The sequence below is a fragment of the Cottoperca gobio genome, chromosome 22, assembly GCF_900634415.1.
Source record: "Cottoperca gobio chromosome 22, fCotGob3.1, whole genome shotgun sequence".
Lineage (NCBI taxonomy): Eukaryota > Metazoa > Chordata > Actinopteri > Perciformes > Bovichtidae > Cottoperca > Cottoperca gobio.
Genome location: NC_041376.1, coordinates 2,443,866 through 2,463,865, shown reverse-complemented (window position 1 = coordinate 2,463,865; position 20,000 = coordinate 2,443,866). Strand labels below are relative to the sequence as shown.

Below are 20,000 nucleotides of genomic sequence, written 5' to 3'. Positions count from 1 at the left end.
CGATTGATGGACAGTTGCAGCTCGACTTGTATTCAAATCAAACTTATTTCATGTATTAATGTTACATACAGTTTGCTTTCTGCTGGGACTTTAAGCCCCCCCCCCCCTGTTTGATGGTGTAATTGCAGGTGGTGGCAGTGTCGACATCCTGCTTTGCTCCCGTCTCTGGGGCATCGATCAGGATCATTGTTGTGCAGGAGACACAGAAACACGGGAGCTGGTGGGTATCTGGTGGGTATCTGGTGACACTGCTTCCTGGACTCTTGGGGACCCTGGGCAGGATTTTATTTTAAAGGACTAGTTCGACATTTTTGAGAAATTGGCCTACACTGATTTGCTTACAGTTAGCGTAGCCTAGCTTAGCACAAAGACTGGAAGCAAGCGAGGCTCCATCTGCAGGTGAACGTCCCACATTTAGAAGTAGTGGAGGGTGTTGAACCACGCTCGCTGTTTACAGACCATTAAGTGTCAGAGTCCTGTGTTATACGACCTCCTTCCCGTCTGTCTTCTGTACTTTCTAATAAAAGATGTCGCGTAGAACTTGGCGTAGTGACGTCTCGTGTTTGCACGTGATGACGTTGCGTTGCGTAACACACGCAGGAATACTTCCTTTAACCTTCAGTGTGCTCCTTCTGAAGGTAACAACTGATAACACCCATCTAAAGGTCTGGTAACTGATAAAGTGCTGTTTGTGCTAAGCTAAGCTAACAGATGCTGGCTGTAGCTTCATAGTTTAATGACACACGAGTCTCACACACATGTCAAACTGTTGTTTTAAGAGCCTTTGATGATGAGCTGTCTGCTCGTCATGTGGAGGTTCAGTGGAAGCGAAGCTGTGTCACATTCTAACACTTAGAAGAAAATATCACAGAACCTTGAAGTGGATTGATCTGATATTAGTGTTGCAGAAGATTACACTACATTACAGTTTAGCTGACGCTTTGTCCAAAGATGCCTTGATCTGCATAACTTCTTGTAGCAGCTCTCATAATTGTGCTATTTTTGCATTCTTGTGTTTTTGCACACGGGGGCAGTTTCTGTTTGTGTGCACACTCTACACATTTAATGCAAACGTGATAGAAAAGCATGCTCATTAAGCTGCACACACTTTTGTTACTGCACATTTTAAATTAGCATGAGGTGGGCTGCTGTGAAATCTGGTTTATCTGCATGTATAGAGATATGGTGTGTCAGTGATCATCTTCACGCGGCCACTTCATCTTGAATGAGCAGCACGTGACTCTGTGTTTAGTTGGAGGTGAAATAGTGTCTGATATTTTAATTCTCCTCCCCCCCCCTGCTGTGGACGCGTGTCATGGTGGGCCTGCCTGGATGATATTCATGTTTGTGGTGCAGGTTTCTTCTCTCAGCTCATGGTGACGTAGTTGCGCGCCTAACCGAGCCTGTGTGTGACTTTTAAAAATGGGGGGCGGAGGACTGTAGGACGCACCGCGCGAGAGTAACCCTAATGTTAATAATCGTTATTATCCGAGGATGACAGTTTATACTTAAAGCTCGTGTCCACAAACTGCCTGACTCAGCGCGAGGAGACGAGCCGTGTCGTTCCGATGGTGCGCAAAGTCCCGCGGACACATCCTGGGATAACTTGCACACACAGCCGAGCGCGTTTCTAATGTAACACGGTGTTACATGTTCATTTCACCGGAGCGTTACTGTGGAGAAGAGCGGGGAACGGGAGCTTCACGGGAGTGCCCGCCTGCCGGAGCGACATCATAGATTTCCTGCGCTATCGCAGCGGAGAGAGGGGGAGGAGGAGTGTGGAGAGCGCTGATTCACGGCTTGCAGGAGGAGGGAGAGCCGTGCGGACGACCTGGCTCTGAAGATCCATCTCTAATCTTAAAATATCGACACCCCCCCCCCCCCCCACCGCCGCCTCCTCCTCCTCCCTCGTCATTGACAGCTCTGCGACCCGGTCAATCCGTCAGACAGGGAGGATCTGTGGAGGAGGGCGCCAAAGGCAGAGAGGAGAGGACGATCACCTCTGGACGGCTTGATCCAATCTCCAGCACCGAGCAGGCTGGAGAGCTGCCTACAGGAGGGGACACATCCAACCTGCGGATCCACTGAGGCTGCGGAGAGGGTGATCTGACCAGCACCATAATAATATTAATAATACAGGAGCTATTTCTACATAAACTCCCCGGAATACAAATCCAGGTATGTTCTAATGAATAACGCATGATGCAAACTCAGTGCTATGAAAGAAGCAGCAGAGATAAACAGGCTTTCTATTATAGATGCGTTTTAAGATCCGTGTAGCTGCAAATATACAGTCGATAAGTGCTGTGGTCCGTCACTGCTGCCCAGGTTTGGACCTGTCTACACCCCCATTGCTCCTCATCACTGTGCAGATATGATCCATTGCAACGGGCTGCAATGGATTCGTGATACAGTCTAATGGGTGTGCCATTAAAATAATTGGCGCCTGTCAGCGCAAGTATCGGATCCAGTCACAGCTCGTCCTGATTGGCTGAACACCTGGATTTCACAGTTTTTTAACACGAATCTTCAGCTTGTGCTTGTATATGTGTCTTCTGCTGCACGTCCTGCCACTGTGTGGAGCTGATTGTGTAAACTGTGTTGCCTGAGATCAGAGAGGCTCGTTATTGTGTGCGCATCTCTCCACGTAGGCCCGCGTGTCTACGTGGAAACCTGCCCTATAAGTTATCGAGCGGGCCTACGGCTGCTCCAGCAGGGATTCCCCCCTCAGGTCGCACTGACATCGGTGTAGTGAGGAGCGAAAAGAGCCTTATGATGATTAATCAGCAACAGCTGAGGCTCTCTGTGTGTCTGCTGAGTCCATGTTTACGCGCAGCTCAAATAGCCTCCTTAAACAAGACCCTGTTCCCAAAATAGGGAAAGAGATCTGTGAGCAGAGCAGAGGCTCAGCCATCATGCTGTCTGCATCCAGAGTGCTGATCTCTTATTAAAGAGGCACGAGATCAAACATTTAGCTTTTCTCATTAAAATCCACTTTCTTGGAGGTGGAAGTCATCTGGAGTTGGAGCCACTAAGTCTATTATTTTTTATCAAATAATTGGGTAATAGTTTGATCCATGACATTTCAGAAAACCATCAAAAATGCACAAAGAAATTCACATTCTCCAAAGCCAGGGTGGATATATTCAGATGGCTTTATATTCTAATCTTCGGCACGGATTATTAATGTTCCTCCTCATAACACGTCTGGTAAGTTTGCAACACATATTTACATATTTACTCAGATTTCTATAACTATAAATCAAATGCAGCTATTATTAGCCTCAAGTGTTTCCCTCTCACTGCTAATGCTAATGCTAATGCTAACGTTTGGAGTTTTACTATCTTCTGATTTAAGGTTTACATTTCAGGACTTTGAAACCTTTTTAAAGGAATAACATTCAGGGAAAATGTGATTTAACTTGAAATTTGCTATAAAATATGTTCAGTATAATAAGAATATTTGCACAGTTTTCCTCTTTAATACTTGCATTTGATTGGTCTGCTTCATCAGCTGGGAGATGACATGTGACAATAGATTTATTTTGCGACTTCGACTGTCATTTTAATATTTGTACTTTCTTTATTCTAATGATATTACTGCACTACAGCCTCAACAGTCATCACATCACAGGTTATTGCATATATTCAGGTATTAAGTATAAGACTATTAGCTTCAGTAAACCGACCGTGTGGGTATAAGTTGTGTGATTTAGTTTAAGTGAGTTCAGAGGTCAGTGTTGGACTTAATTGGATGTCAGAGCTGAACTTTCCCCTTCATTTAGAAAAGTCTTCATTTTAAAAATATGAATCTGAAGTTCTTGTGAAGAACTTTGTCTTTTGATCTGATTTGAATCCTTGTCAGCTGAGCAGATTAAACTCCTCCTCTACAGACACGAAGCTAAACACAATCCTTAAAACTGTGATTAGTATGCAAATTGTTTTGTGTAGCTCCTAATTGAGGGGTCACAGCTCTAATGTTGGTACACGCGGAGGAATGGAATCGTTCGCCTCCAGTTTCACTTTGTGTTGTGATGGAAAATCAATATTTAAAAGTGAAATCCTGAAGTCACAGCTGAACTCTGCAGCCGAGCGCAGGTGTGATCCTTCTGATGGTCGTCTGACACTCTGTTGTTCTAAATGAAATCAACCAACCAATCAAAACGTCCCTGTTGGATATAGTTACAGCATTATTTGCAATATGAACATTTAGTTAAAGGCACTGATCGGCCTGTGAAAACAGCTGTACAGATGTAATGCACATTATGGAGTTGCATCATGGGAATTGTAAGTTCCAGCTTTTTCTGAGCTTCCAGTGAATTTAGATCTGGCGTTAACATGCAGTCTGTGTGTCTGCAGAAGGAAAATCAGTGGCACGCCAAGTGCAAACTCACCCAGAATGCATTGTGATCAGAACACAACACATCTGGACGTCCGGTGTAAAAGCAATCAGGTCATTTGTACAGGTCAACATGATCTCACGGCCCAAAAATGACCATTTTCTAGTGAAGAGGTCGCCAAACTGCAGCTCTTCCTGTCGGCCTGAGCTGCAGACGGAGCAGCAGAAGCTAGAAGGAGGATATTAATCCCAGCTGTGAATGCAAAGGACCAGAAGTCTTTATCCAGACACTGTAACCAGATCTCATGATTAATCCCAGGTGTGAATGTGACTCTTAAATCACGATGTTCCATCTTTTTAAAATCTGTTTCTTACGAGTCTCCTAACTTAATGGACGACCTTGACTCCTAGAAATGAATTCCGTATGATGGTGATGTTATTCAGATCATGGGGCGTTGGGAAACGCAACATCTTTGTACCGCAGAAGAGTCTTAAAGCTGCAGTCTCTCTAACCTCCAGCAGGGGGCGACTCCTCTGGTCTATAGAAGTCTGAGAAAATGTTTCTTCTTCTCTTGATTTATTTCCTCAGTAACATTTTCCTGATGAGTTTATGTCTCAGTTTGTAGTTTCAAGTCTTCTTCAACATGATGTTCATTTAGTAACTTCTGGAAAAATTTAGAGGATAAAGCAGCGTCTCTTTAGGGCGGGGCTACCTGTGATTGACAGTTCGTTACCACGGTGATGTCCAGTCCGTGTTTTCGTCTTACAATTAAAAGTTGTAACATTTTGGTCGCCTAAAGATATTGTTCAGCCTTCTGCAGTACGTTGCTCCACTCTCTCCTCTCACTTCTGGCTCCAAAAACCAAGATGGCGACGGCCAAAATCCCAAACTAGAGGCTTTAAAACGGAGACTTCAGAAAGCAACGCAGGACGTCACAGAGACTTCGTCCTCTTCTTACGTACAGCCTGAGGTGACGTGAGGTTTGCTTCAGTTGAGGGAAAGATTGCTTCTGTTAAATGTCAATGTCTTTTCCTAACCTTAACTAAATGCCTGAATGTGACGTAAAACAGTAAAGTAATAATAGTATAATAATCTAGCTGCGACCGAGAGAAACGTTATCAGGAACATGTTTCACTAATAATAAGCTAAACTGGCTAAATACCTCAGTAGTACGATCAGTGTCACATGAACGCTGCTGTCAGTCCAGTTAAAGCTGCTCTAGAATACATCACATTTATTTCAGCGTATTGTTTCAGTTTTCTCCGCTGACTTCAGCTAAAAGGCTCTAAAGCGCAGACTCGTCCCAGCAGCAGTTGGCGAGCCGATGAACATAATGTCGCATTTAGCCGCTAAGATATTTCCCTCGGGAGATGGTGGAGACCAAAACGGAGCTGAAAGAAGAGAGGATTTTGGATGTGCGTTCGTGTGGACGTGTAAATATAAACAGCTGTTTGAATTCACGTGTGTTTATCGCGCTTCCTTAATAAATACAGTTTACACGCCATCGTATTATATTGCGCAGTTTATTGTGTTATTGCACTTCAATAAATGATGTAGCCTGCTGAGCGTATGTTTAATACTTTGTATCCACACGACCTGCACCAATAACACAAAGTAAACAATACAACCTTAATATTTGGATATATAACTGTAACTTATAACGTTAGCGGCTCTTCCTTTAGCCTCCTTCAGAAACATCTCCCTGCTGTCACCTTCTAAACAAAGCTCATTTACACGCTGATGGAGCTTTAAGAGATGACACATATCAAGTTCCCTCTTGTCGGTGAGTTTCTGTGTTAAACATTCAGACGGAGACAAAAAGCTGCAAAATCCAGTTTTCAGATTCAACTTTTCTCTCATTAAGTTACAACTTGTGTCCCTCAATTATTTCCCCGTTGTTGTTTGTTTGTGCTCCGCACTGACGGGCTCGCTGGCTGCCGTCCATGTGACCGGCTCTGCTGATTCACTTCAATTTAAGTTCCTTGTCTGCTGCCGTCTGCTGTCATCCCCTTTTTCTACCCTCCGGATCAGCGTGCTGCTCTGCAATCACCATCTTCTAACATCCAACATCTAACATCTAACATCTAACATCCAACATCTGAGGGACTTAATCCTGCATTTTAAAGTTTTATCACCTCTAAGAAACATATTTGTATCTTTGAACCATTAACGTTTAGCGCCTTTAGAATGCTTTTAGCTTTGAAAGGCGCTTTACAAATACAATTTATTATTATTATTAATAAATAAAAAATATTAGGAATCGTTTCTTCCAGAATATATTAATAAATGAGTTTGTTGATAGGAACTTGGCCAGTGTATTATTTTGTGCAGACATGAGGTGCATGTTGACACAATATACAGTATGTCGGCTCCTGTTTCACTTTCCACTCCTCCTTTAAAACTTTGTCAGCTGTCCAAACTGGCCAGAGTTCTGGAGTGAAGTCTTCTGATCCAGTGTACTGCACACGACTTAAATCAAATAAGAAATGTGCATCACGCAGCATAACTTATGGCATTTAATGGATGCTTTTATCCAAAGTGCCATGAGTGCTGTACTGTACACAGGCGGCCTCAGAGCTGATCCACCCTGTAACCAGGAGGCAGAACACCAGAAGCACTCTCAGTTAGAACAGAGGTCCAGAGGTGAAGCCGTGTAAGAGGCCCAGAGGTGGAGGCTGTAGAGGGGTCCAGAGGTGAAGCCGTGTAAGAGGGCCCAGAGGTGGAGGCTGTAGAGGGGTCCAGAGGTGGAGGCTGTAGAGGGGCCCAGAGGTGGAGGCTGTAGAGGGGTCCAGAGGTGGAGGCTGTAGAGGGGTCCAGAGGTGGAGGCTGTAGAGGGGTCCAGAGGTGGAGGCTGTAGAGGGGCCCAGAGGTGGAGGCTGTAGAGGGGTCCAGAGGTGGAGGCTGTAGAGGGGCCCAGAGGTGGAGGCTGTAGAGGGGTCCAGAGGTGGAGGCGTGGAGGCTGTAGAGGGGTCCAGAGGTGGAGGCTGTAGAGGGACCCAGAGGTGGAGGCTGTAGAGGGGCCCCGCCCATCCTCCCAGGTGCCCTGAGAAGAGAACCTTCACAATGAAGCTCCTCTGTTGTCTGTTGAAGCTGCTCACATCTGCTCAGTTTGGGGGGGTTGACTCCCGTTGCCTCTGGCTTCAGCTGTGTGCGTCTGAAGAATTGTCCAGTTCCATCTGGTCAGAGCTGAAGATGCTCAGCTCGTATGAATTCGGATGATTCCTGCGTTGTTGTTTTAACGCTGCTCTCTCTTGTAGAAGTGGCCCGTGTGCGTTTAGAGCTCAGTATATAATAAAGTTGGACGGGGCATCTGTACCCTTTGTCTCAGTACGCCTCCTGACGGTCTCCTGCCCCCCCCTCTGCTGGGTTTTTTGCCAATGCGACATTTTGGACAGTGCTTAGTTTGGCAACATTTCTCGCCTGCTGAGCGAGCGGTTTGCTTCAGAGACGTGTGTTACCCCCGAGATCTCACACAAATCATGCTCACGTGCACTTTATAGGGCGCACGTATCCACATCTACACTGAAAATATTTCATTGTTGATTGTATTAAAACAAAGTTATCGACATTGTTCACATGTTTACAGACCTGAGCACGCAGAAGTGTGTCGACAGAGACATGAAGGTCTCTGTACAGAAGGAGGCAGAAAGAAAGTGGATCAGTCGACTTGTTGTCTCGTTTACGACACGGTGTGTGTGTCTGCATGTGAAACACACACACACACACCTTACACACTCTAAAACTATGTGCAGTATAATAACACTGCATTATGTAATAAACAGCCTGAACGCAACGCATTTTAAATAAATATTAAATATTGAAGTGGTTTCTACTAAATGCATAACGTTTCATGAAACTGTAATAACACATGTATTATGTAATAACCAACCAACATGTTCATTCATAACAATCGTTAAAACACTCAGTGATCAGTAAAACAATGTTATGCTTTCAATCATGAATCATACTGACTTTAAAATGTATAATTCAGTAAATTATCTTTAATTGTGTCATTCCTAAAAATATAACCTGCACAGAGACAAACATTTAATTATTCCATAACATATTTATTATAACCACTACAATATGTAATAATTTATTGCATAATGAAGTGAGTTCTTACATAATGTGATGTTACACACTCCATTACATGATTTCATTCATTACTGAATTATAATGTTTAATAGGTAATGCATTAAGAGAGTGCAATAAATATTAATTGAGCAAAAGATGCATTTATCCATCTAGTAAACAGATGCAGAGCAACATGATGTTTTTATATAAGCTGTTTCTATCATTTGAGAGAGCGGCTGAAACTGATGATTTATTATCGATTCATCTGCAGAATATTTTCTAGATTAAGAAAATGTCCATCCCAGTTCTTTAAACTCCGACCTGACGTCTTTAAATGTTTGTTTTGTCACTTTAATCTGATATAAAACAGAGAAAAGCTGCAAACCTCCAGATTTGAGGCTGAAAAAAAATAATTTTCTCACATTTTTGCATGAAACTCGTCTGTCCATCGACTTATTGGTAAGTCGTTGCAGCGCTATAAACTCTTTGTTTGTTTATAACATCCATGTAATCTGTTGTTTCTGTGTGCTGTGCTTAGGTGGTGGGTGGAGATAAAGCACAGCCCAGTGCTGGATCCCAGAGGGCCTGTCAGCGTGGTAAGGACCCTTGAGACGAAGGAGGGTGCATGGAGGGTTCAAGGCCCGTGAAGCCGGGGTCGTCGGCCTGCCTCTGGTTGGGGCTGGTCTCTGTGGCTGTAGCCTTCCTCTGCACAGAGGCCCGCACCACTCCTAGCCCTCTGCTGACCCCCAGCAATGCGACCTGCGCGGGAAACTCCAAATGTAAAGCGGGGATCATCCTGCCCATCTGGTATCCCGAGGATCCCTCCATGGGAGACAAGATTGCACGGGTCATTGTGTATTTTGTGGCCATGATCTACATGTTTCTCGGAGTGTCCATCATTGCAGACCGATTCATGGCGGCCATCGAGGTCATCACCTCCCAGGAGAGGGAACTTGTCATCAAAAGGCCCAATGGGGAAACTACCACCACCACGATTCGGGTGTGGAATGAAACGGTCTCGAACCTCACCCTCATGGCCTTGGGCTCCTCCGCCCCGGAGATTATGCTCTCTGTAATAGAGGTTTGTGGACACGGGTTCAAATCTGGAGAGCTCGGGCCAGCTACTATTGTCGGCAGTGCAGCCTTCAATATGTTTGTCATCGTCGGCATCTGCGTGTCTGTAATTCCCCAAGGAGAAGTACGCAAGGTCAAACACCTCAGAGTGTTCTTCATCACTGCAGGCTGGAGCATCTTTGCTTACATCTGGCTCTACATGATTCTGGCCGTGTTTTCTCCCAACGAGGTCCAGGTGTGGGAGGGTCTGCTCACGCTGGCCTTCTTCCCCATATGTGTGCTCCTCGCGTGGGTCGCCGACAGACGACTGCTCTTCTACAAGTTCATGCACAAGAAGTACCGCACCGACAAACACCGAGGTGTCATCATCGAGTCGGAGGCGGAGCGCGCCAAGGGGATTGAGATGGACGGCAAGATGGTCAACTCTCATTTCATGGACGGAGGAGTGGCGAGCAATCTCATCGGTTTGATCGAGAGCAAAGAAGTAGACGAGTCCCGGCGCGACATGATCCGCATCTTGAAAGACCTGAAGCAGAAGCACCCGGAGAAAGAGATGGACCAGCTGGTGGAGATGGCCAACTACTACGCTCTCTCACACCAGCAAAAGAGCCGCGCCTTCTACCGCATCCAAGCTACGCGCATGATGACGGGCGCAGGAAATATCCTGAAGAAGCATGTCGCAGAGCAGGCGAAGAAGAGCATCAGCGTGCAGGAGGTGCACGTGGAGGAGCCAGAAGAGTACATGTCTCGGATTGCGTTCGATCCTTCCGTCTACCAGTGCCTCGAGAACTGTGGCGCCGCCATCCTGACCGTCACCAGAAAGGGTGGCGACATCAACCAGACGATCTACGTGGATTATAAGACGGAGGATGGCTCGGCTAACGCCGGGGCCGACTACGAGTTCTCAGAGGGCACGGTAGTGTTCAAACCAGGAGAGATGTTCAAGGAAATAAACATTGGCATCATAGACGACGACATCTTTGAAGAGGACGAGCACTTTTTTGTGCGGCTGGGTAATCTGCGCGTCCTGGAGACGGAGGACGAGGTGCTGTCCCCCAACAGCCTCCCGTACCCCAAGGCCCTGCTGGGCTTCCCCACTGTGGCCACTGTGACCATTCTGGATGACGATCATTCGGGCATCTTCACCTTTGAGAGCAGCTCAGTGCACGTCAGTGAGAGCATGGGTATCATGGAGGTGAAAGTGATCAGGACCTCTGGAGCGAGGGGAACCATCATTGTGCCTTTTCGCACCGTGGAGGGACTCGCCAAAGGAGGAGGGGAGGACTTCGAAGACACCTACGGAGAGCTTGAGTTCAAAAACGACGAGACCTGGTAAGACCGCAGCTCTTTGTTTCTCATGGTTGTGCAGAAGTTGATGATGGGGGCTTACTATTACCGACCAAGGTGCTCTCAGGAGTTATAATTGACAGAAGCTGTAATAAACCTGAATCGTGTATGAGATATGATAGCTCGCTTCAAAGCTTCTCAGTTGTATTTAGAGCTTACTTTGGTTACCTGTTGATGTGCTGTTTGCGCTCATCACTGTGGATTTTAAACACTTTTTCCTTTACATGGGTCGACAGCCTCTCATCTTAGCGTGCACTCTATACCGCTTGTTTTCCTGTCAGGAGATGTTGCTCTCATCAGCGCGCTTTGGTTGCAAATCTGTGAGCGTCGCATGCAATGGGGACTCGACTTTGGGATTCGTCACACAAGTGTGGCAGCAGGAAGTCCTTCAGGAACACCTCCCTGCCTCTCTAATCCCTGCTGCTTTGGTTTTGTCCAACTTTATTTATCTTTATTGTTTCTGTGTCACATCAGCTTCAGTTGAAAGAAAGAACAATAACAGGCTCGTGTAATAATCCGTACATAGAGAGATCCTTCTTCTTGTGATGTGTGTTACGTTTGAACATCATCCCGAATCTTCCTCTTCGTGTGTTTTCCTCCCGTTTCTCGCTCATTTTCAGGTTGTGGTCGACGACTGTTTGATGCAGAATGGTTGTGACCGGTGGTTGGCTGCAGACACTCTCTAGCAACAGACTGCATGTATCTAAGAAGCCTTGAATCAGAGTAAATGCAGTTCAGTAGTAATCTATGAGCAGCAGGGATGTTTTATGTACGTTGCATATGTTCTGTCAGCTGCACCATCTGTGTACAAATGTGCTCTATAGGTTTACAACAGAGTGGGCAGTGGCACAATAACTGCACCATACTGGAGTGAAATCACAGCCTTGTGTCCTGCGCATGTAATCCGGCGCTCGGGGAACTGGCATGTGCACAGAATTGCGCCTGAGAACTATTGATTTGTTTATTTCACAGTTTGCGTCCGCTTGCGTCTCACACATTGGTCTGCAGGCACTGAATCAAAGTGACATGCCTCTGTGACAGCCCCTCCCCCACCAATCAGGACCCTCTCAGCGTGCTGTGGCTCTCTGGCAGCTCGGAGCTCCAGGCTGTGGGATCCTGAGGGCTGAGGCAGCCCAGGAGAGTGGCGGCGGGGGATGAGTGTCGGGGTGATCAGCGTGCTCTCGGGGCCTGCTGAGCTCTCGGGGGTTCTGCTTGATTTATGTGAGAGATGCTTTATGGGCCAGGCCTGAAGGCTGCCGGGGGAGCAGAGGGGGGAGATGTTGAGAGACTATTATTCTAAGACTGCGGAGATGCTGCTCTATCGATCTGCTCATTGTGTTACGCATCACACTGCGAGTTCCTCCTGTGCAGCTCCGCCGCGGTGAGAGTGCACAACTCCACGTGCTGTGAGCTGATGAATGCTCGTAGCGATCTGAGAGAACAATCAGACTTTATGGTCAAATAATTATCACTTCACAGCATCTCAATACAGCAGGAAGGACTCCAGTTAAAACGATCTTGGAGAAGAAAGAGACTTTATGGCCCAATAGTCTTTTAATAATTGCCTCAGAACATTGAAAAGGAAAGTGAGGGCCGGAGCTAAAGAGCTCTCTCATTATACTTTCCATTAATTGACTGAATTGTTAACACCAGCAATCAGGAAGAAAAATCAGAAGGCAAAGAGATGTTGAATGAGCAGTGGGGAGTGTTTCCTCCACACACACACACACACACACACACACACACACACACACACACAGAGCAGAACGTGTTAACTGTGTGTGTGCTGGTTAACCCTGCGGTGCGTTCAAGTACAAGTACGTTTAGCCCAAACACAGGCGACGCATCAGTGGGCCTTCTCCTCCGCCCGCTCTCTGATGTGTGGTTGGTGTGTTGACACCTTTAGAGGAGAAGAACAGTTCCAACAATGCAGAGACGACATGTTGAGTCGTGAGCTTCAGAGGTGCTGGGAGGAAGGTTTTATTGCCTTTGGACAAAGCTAGGCTAGCTGTTTCCCCCTGTTTCCAGTCGTTATGCTAAGCTAACCAGTAGCTTCATACTTAATGGAAACAACATGTTGAACTTCCTTTAAACCAGCAGACATAGCAAACATAACTCTGTTATGCATTTAGGACGTGAAGATTCATTATTTAATCAAAGCGCTGCATGTGGGTGAATTGTTAGGGTGAAGGTCGGGGTCAAAGGTCATGGTGTGTGACTGAAGTCGTCTTGTTGCCTTTAGATCGGTTGGAAATGTAAACTCTGACATTTTCCGTGACATTGCAAAGAAGAGTCCGCGTGTGTACGAAGAAATAATAATGTAATAACGTGATAACTAAATATAAAGTGTCAAAATCACCGTCTGTGGAATAAATGTCCGGCTGACGTGTGTGTGCACCTGACAGGGACACGAGACGTATTGTGGATATTAAACTAAACTCACAGCCGTGATTAATGTTCTCGCTGCAGAGTAATGATGAATGTTTTATGATTCCACAAAACATGCAGGACATTATTCAGTTAAGCAGTTAAAACAATGAGAATTGTTCATATGCATGAACACGCAGGAGTATTAATATGAAAACCTTTCCTTCCCCTTCAGACTGATGTTACACAACTCCCAACAAATGTCCATAATTACACTGCGATAGTGATGAATTAGATTCTGTGTGCATCCATAACAGAGACAAAGAGGAGCAGTGGAAGTGACAGCTTCATCCAGAAGCATACTGCAAGATTCATGAGAACATTTCATATGAAAAACAAACGGGAAGAATGTGTAGAATATTCTCTAAAAGGCGTAATTACAGCGAAGGCTCGTGGCCTGCAGCGCTCTCCTCGAGTCGTTTTCACGCTCGCGACATCAAACAACAGAATTTATTTGCCTTCACGTTCCGGCTGAAGTTCATAATGTTGTGTTTATTTTCCATTTTGCATAAATGTGGAAATAAGAGAAGGATTTCCTCGTCGGCACAAAGCTGCTGATCCCGTGTCGATTGTGACGTTAACGAGCCGGCGCGTCTTCTGACGTCCTTCAGGACAATTAGACTCTGATGCTTCTTCTCTTCCTGCTTTACGACGCGTTGATCTCTCAATCTCTTTCGACACACTTTGGGTCCATTGTTATCAAGCTGAGTAGAAGTTTATTACAGTCCTAATCTGCAGCTCTGGAACTCATCCCTCCGGTTCTGAGCCAGACGGTGGTTCTCTGCAGGAGGAGAGGAAGTAGAACACAAGCTGAAAGGTGCTCAAAGCCTCAGTGCAGACGTAACTTTCTATCACTTAGTGTGTTCATTATTCTTTTAACAAATCCCCTTCCCCCGATGTGTTCACAGCTTCTGTCAGACCGACAGTTTATAACACAAAGATATTTCATTTACAATCATTTAGGGCTGCAGATAACGTTTACTTTTATTATCGATAAGTCCAAAGTTTGTCTTTAAATGTTTGTTTTGTCTCTTTAATTTGATATAAAACAGAGAAAAGCAGCAAATCTCCACATTTAAAGACATTTCTAATCAAAGTAGTTCCCAGAAAATAATCTTTAGTTCCAGCCCGCTCCTGAGAACATGAAGCGGCTTGAGGTTGCGTGCTTCTGCTCCCGTTGACCAGAGAAGATAACAGCTGCTTGGGGAGAAGCTGCGTCCCCGAAGACGCGGATGTTTAACTAGGCGCTGATGGATTCATAAACAAATGAGTGGTGTGCAGCGGACAGACCAGAATCAGCTGAAGTAATTGCCCCTGCGGTCACGCCTGTGTGAGCACGACTCTCCTGCGCTTGTAAACCTGCCTGATGGTTTATAAATAGCATCAGGCAGGAGGTCGCATCATGCTCAGGATCAGATCCCCGCTCCCCCGCTGCAGCGCACACGGCCTCACACAACCTTTAATATCTCTTGAATGTGGAGCCGCCCCCCCTCTGGGATCATGATTGACAGAACACATGTCCAGGCGGATCCTCGTCCTGCTGACCGCTCAGCTTTTCCTCCTGCCAGCACATTTGCAGACATCCCATCCCAGGTTCACCTTCCTGCAGCCTCATCTGAAGCTCAGCTGATCACATTCACGCTCTTGTTTTATTCATGCAGCCTCGTACTTTCTCTCCTCTCAATAATTGCTATGTGTTTTGTTTTCACAGCGCCTGAAGGTGCAATCACACTTTGTTTTCTTTGGTGATGTGGGGAAGTTTGTTTGTAGTATTTCTGTATTTGCTTCATACAGTTTACGTCGGCTTGCGTGTGATCTTGGGGCCTGTAAACACATGCGATCCGATCAGGTCGTAGATTTTGGCAAACAAGAGATCAAAACACATCTGAATCCAGTTGTTGCAACTTAAAGGCCGAAAGAACAAATGATCCAACTCGATCATCACTTCGGACCCACTGGAGGTGTGTGTGGTGAGACCCTGCAGCTCTCTGCTTTCACCCTAACCCTCAGTGAGCCGCGGAGGAGGCGTCAATTCTGCTGATAAGAAAAGCATCATTTGGTGACTTGCAGACATATGAAATGGTTTACATGTGAAAGTTTGTTGTCAACATCGAGGTTACATAACCACTGTGCAGTACTTCAGCATAGCGCTGCATGGAGCTATATGCTAACATCTGCATGCTAACATTCTCACAATACTAACATGTTAATGTTTAGCAGGTATAATTATAATAATAATAATAATAATAATAATAAGCTTTATTTGTATAGCACCTTTCATACAAGAACTGCAGCCCAAAGTGCTTCACAGCAGAAACATAACAATTACATGTACATGAGTACATGAGTCTGAAGTACCGTTATAGAAATAGCAGAATTAAGATAGTAAGAAATAGAATTAAAATAGTATAAAATAACATTGGCACACCATTCTTGTAAAGGTTTTAAACTATCAGGGTCATATTTTGAAAATATGAGATCAACAATGGTAATCAAATCAAATCAAATCTTGGTTAAAGCCCGCTTCATAAACAAACCCCTGTTTGTTAAGCTTTATGAAATCTATCGGTTAAAGACAGTTTTTCTTCAATATATTCTTTAATTTTTCCCTTTTCCACTAATTGTGTAAAGTACATGTAAACACATTTATCAGAGAAGCTTCCTCTTGTTCCCGTGGTAACCGTCTGTTTGATCTCAAGTTTTTCAAAAATACACACTTAAAAATACAAATTTATCCTAGTTACCTTTACACATTCAATGTTAAACCAGTAATAATTCACCATTAAAAGGCTAAAGTAAAGATATATAAAATATCACTATTAAAAGGCTAAAGTAGTGATATAAAATATCACTATTAAAAGGCTAAAGTAAAGAGATATAAAATATCACCATTAAAAGGCTAAAGTAAAGAGATATAAAATATCACCATTAAAAGGCTAAAGTAAAGATATATAAAATATCACTATTAAAAGGCTAAAGTAAAGATATATAAAATATCACTATTAAAAGGCTAAAGTAAAGAGATATAAAATATCACTATTAAAAGGCTAAAGTAAAGAGATATAAAATATCACCATTAAAAGGCTAAAGTAAAAAGATATAAAATATCACTATTAAAAGGCTAAAGTAAAGAGATATAAAATATCACCATTAAAAGGCTAAAGTAAAGAGATATAAAATATCACTATTAAAAGGCTAAAGTAAAAAGATATAAAATATCACTATTAAAAGGCTAAAGTAAAGAGATATAAAATATCACTATTAAAAGGCTAAAGTAAAGAGATATAAAATATCACCATTAAAAGGCTAAAGTAAAGAGATATAAAATATCACTATTAAAAGGCTCAGATAAAAAGATATAAAATATCACTATTAAAAGGCTAAAGTAAAGAGATATAAAATATCACTATTAAAAGGCTCAGATAAAAAGATATAAAATATCACTATTAAAAGGCTAAAGTAAAGAGATAGAAAATATCACCATTAAAAGGCTAAAGTAAAGAGATATAAAATATCACTATTAAAAGGCTAAAGTAAAGAGATAGAAAATATCACTATTAAAAGGCTAAGATAAAGAGATATAAAATATCACTATTAAAAGGCTAAAGTAAAGAGATATAAAATATCACTATTAAAAGGCTAAGATAAAGAGATATAAAATATCACTATTAAAAGGCTAAAGTAAAGAGATATAAAACATCACTATTAAAAGGCTAAAGTAAAGAGATATAAAATATCATTATTAAAAGGCTAAAGTAAAGAGATATAAAATATCACCATTAAAAGGCTAAAGTAAAGAGATATAAAATATCACTATTAAAAGGCTAAAGTAAAGAGATATAAAACATCACTATTAAAAGGCTAAAGTAAAGGGATAGAAAATATCACTATTAAAAGGCTAAGATAAAGAGATATAAAATATCACTATTAAAAGGCTAAAGTAAAGAGATATAAAATATCACTATTAAAAGGCTAAGATAAAGAGATATAAAATATCACTATTAAAAGGCTAAAGTAAAGAGATATAAAACATCACTATTAAAAGGCTAAAGTAAAGAGATATAAAATATCACTATTAAAAGGCTAAAGTAAAGAGATATAAAATATCACTATTAAAAGGCTAAAGTAAAGAGATATAAAACTATCACTATTAAAAGGCTAAAGTAAAGAGATATAAAACATCACTATTAAAAGGCTAAAGTAAAGAGATATGTCTTCAGTTTACTTTTGAAGATACTGTGCGAGCTTGCCTCCCTAATGTCTGCAGGTAAAGTGTTCCATAACTTTGGTGCCCAATTACAAAAGGCTGCACCCCCAATTTTCTTTTGGATGTTTCTGGGAACATGTAATAAACCAGTAGTGGATGATCGTAATGTTCTTGGGGGCACATAGTTTATTAGAGAGTTGGCAGTGTAACTTGTTGCGGCTCCATTTAGGGCTTTGTATACAAGAAGGAGGACCTTAAAGTCAATTCTAAAAGTTACTGGAAGCCAGTGTAGAGCAGCTAACACTGAACTGATGTGGTCTCTCCTCTTGGTTCTAGTCAGCAGCCTCGCTGCAGCGTTTTGGATGAGCTGAAGTCTCTCCGTTGTTGTTTTTGGAAGGCCGGTAAAGAGTGCATTACAGTAATCGAGTCGGCTTGAGATAAAAGCATGGATCAGTTTTTCAACATCCTTTTGATTTATAAATTGTCTGATTTGAGCTATATTTCTAAGGTGGAAGAATTATGTTTTTGTCACCTTGTTTATGTGGGATTTAAAACTTAGATCTGAGTCTATGATAACACCAAGACTTGTGACTTCAGGTTTAATCAAAGGAGTAAGTTTCTCCATGTTATTCAGCTTCATCTCTCTTTTTGTTACAGGACTAGTAGGATTTCAGTTTTGTTCTCATTTAATTTTAAGAAATTATTGCTCATTTATTTACTGCTGACAGACAGGTGGTGATGGAGTTAATAGCTGTAGCATCATTTGGTTCAGCAGAGATGTACAGTTGCGTGTCATCCGCGTAGCTATGGAAGCACACATTGTGTTCTCTAATGATGTCCCCCAGTGGTAGCATGTATAGGGAGAACAGTAATGGACCGAGGCAGCTCTCTTGTGGAACTCCAAAGTGGGCATCATGCTTCTCTGACACATGATCTCCAAGCCTGACAAAATACTTTCTCCCTTTGATATATGTTCTGAACCAGTTTAATACACAGTCAGAAAGACCAACCAGTTTTTCTAGACGATTAATTAGGATGTCATGGTCGATCGTGTCCAATGCTGCGCTCAGGTCTAGCAGGATAAGAATTGAGACCTTGTTTGTGTCAGAGTTTAGTCTGAGGTCACTAATTATTTTAGTCAGAGCAGTTTCAGTACTGTGGCATGCTCTGAAGCCTGATTGAAATTCCTCCAGGATGTTGTTTTCTTTAAGAAAGGAGTTTATTTGGACCGAGAATATCTTTTCTAGTATTTTGCTGATGAATGGAAGGTTAGATATTGGCCTGTAGTTGGTCAGTGTATTACTGTCTAGGTTAGGTTTCTTTAGCGGCTGTTTTGAAGACGTCTGGGAAGATGCCCGTTAGAAGAGACGTGTTTATAATATTTAGGACGTGACTTGAAATACTGTCGAATATCCACTTAAAGAATGCTGTAGGTATCGGGTCAACACAAGAGGTGGAGGAGTTACATTCCATCACAGTTTTATGAAGCTCAGTTAATGTGATGCAGGTGAATGTTCCCATGGTTACATCACAATGTTTGCATATGTTCTCTGTGTCTGCATCATAAGTGATGCTGGCTCTGATTGAAGTTATTTTATTATTGAGGAATAATGCGAGTTCTTCACACTTTGATGCAGAGGACTGCGGAGGGGTGGGGGCAGTGTTCAGCAGTTGGTTAATAGTCGAGAATAGTATTCTAGAATTTCCAACATTCTCTGTGATAATCTTAGAAAAGTAATCCTTTCTTGCAGCTGCATTGCTTTACCATAGGCAGCCATGGATTCTTTGTAGATATCATAGTTAACTGTGAGCGTAGTTTTCCTCCATCTTCGTTCAGCTGCTCTACAAGTCCTCTTAGTCTGAGTAACATTGCTGTTGTTTAACCCTGGGGAGATTCTGTCAGTGGATTTATTTTTGACCTTTAATGGAGCAGCAATATCCAGGGTAGATGACAAGGTGTTGTTTAGATTTTCAACCATGAGATTTAAGGAGCAGTCTGAGCATGGCTCACATGATCTCATGATGTTAGAGAATGTTTCCTCTGCTGTGTCATCTAGTATTCTTTGTTTCTCTTTTGGTCTTTGTTATGTTCACCATAGCATGCTAACATTCTCACAATACTAACATGTTGATGTTTAGCAGGTATAATGTTCACCTGTACATTTGGTGGAAAGTTTGGCCTGCAGGTGGCGCTAGATGAGAAGTCACTGCATCATCAAAGTCCTGGAGATGCATCGTCCAGGCACCGTGTGTATCTGCACTAAATTTCAAAGCAATCTGTGGAACAGTTGTTGAGATATTTCAGTCTGGACCAAAGCGGGCGGCCATCATTGTTATCCAGAGAGCCGCTCTGTGCAGGAGGGAGGCGTCCTCAGGAGCAGCTACTGGCTGTAAAATGGCATGAAATAGTTTTCTGTACCACACACACACACTCACACACACACACACACACACACACACACACACACACACACACACACACACACACTCACACACACTCACACACACACACCACACCAAACACACACACA

At 43.2% G+C, this 20,000-nt stretch overlaps 1 protein-coding gene across 1 annotated transcript in view; it reads left to right on the top strand.

Moving 5' to 3' along the window:
- Positions 1-1,443: 1,443 nt before the first annotated feature.
- The window catches only part of slc8a3 (solute carrier family 8 member 3), a 20,378-nt gene continuing 1,821 nt past the window's right edge, over positions 1,444-20,000 (top strand). The window contains exons 1-2 of the mRNA XM_029461162.1: positions 1,444-2,178; positions 8,953-10,822. Coding sequence (XP_029317022.1) covers positions 9,040-10,822 — 1,783 coding nt within the window. The 5' untranslated portion in view covers positions 1,444-2,178; positions 8,953-9,039. The remainder of the gene's footprint in view (positions 2,179-8,952; positions 10,823-20,000) is intronic.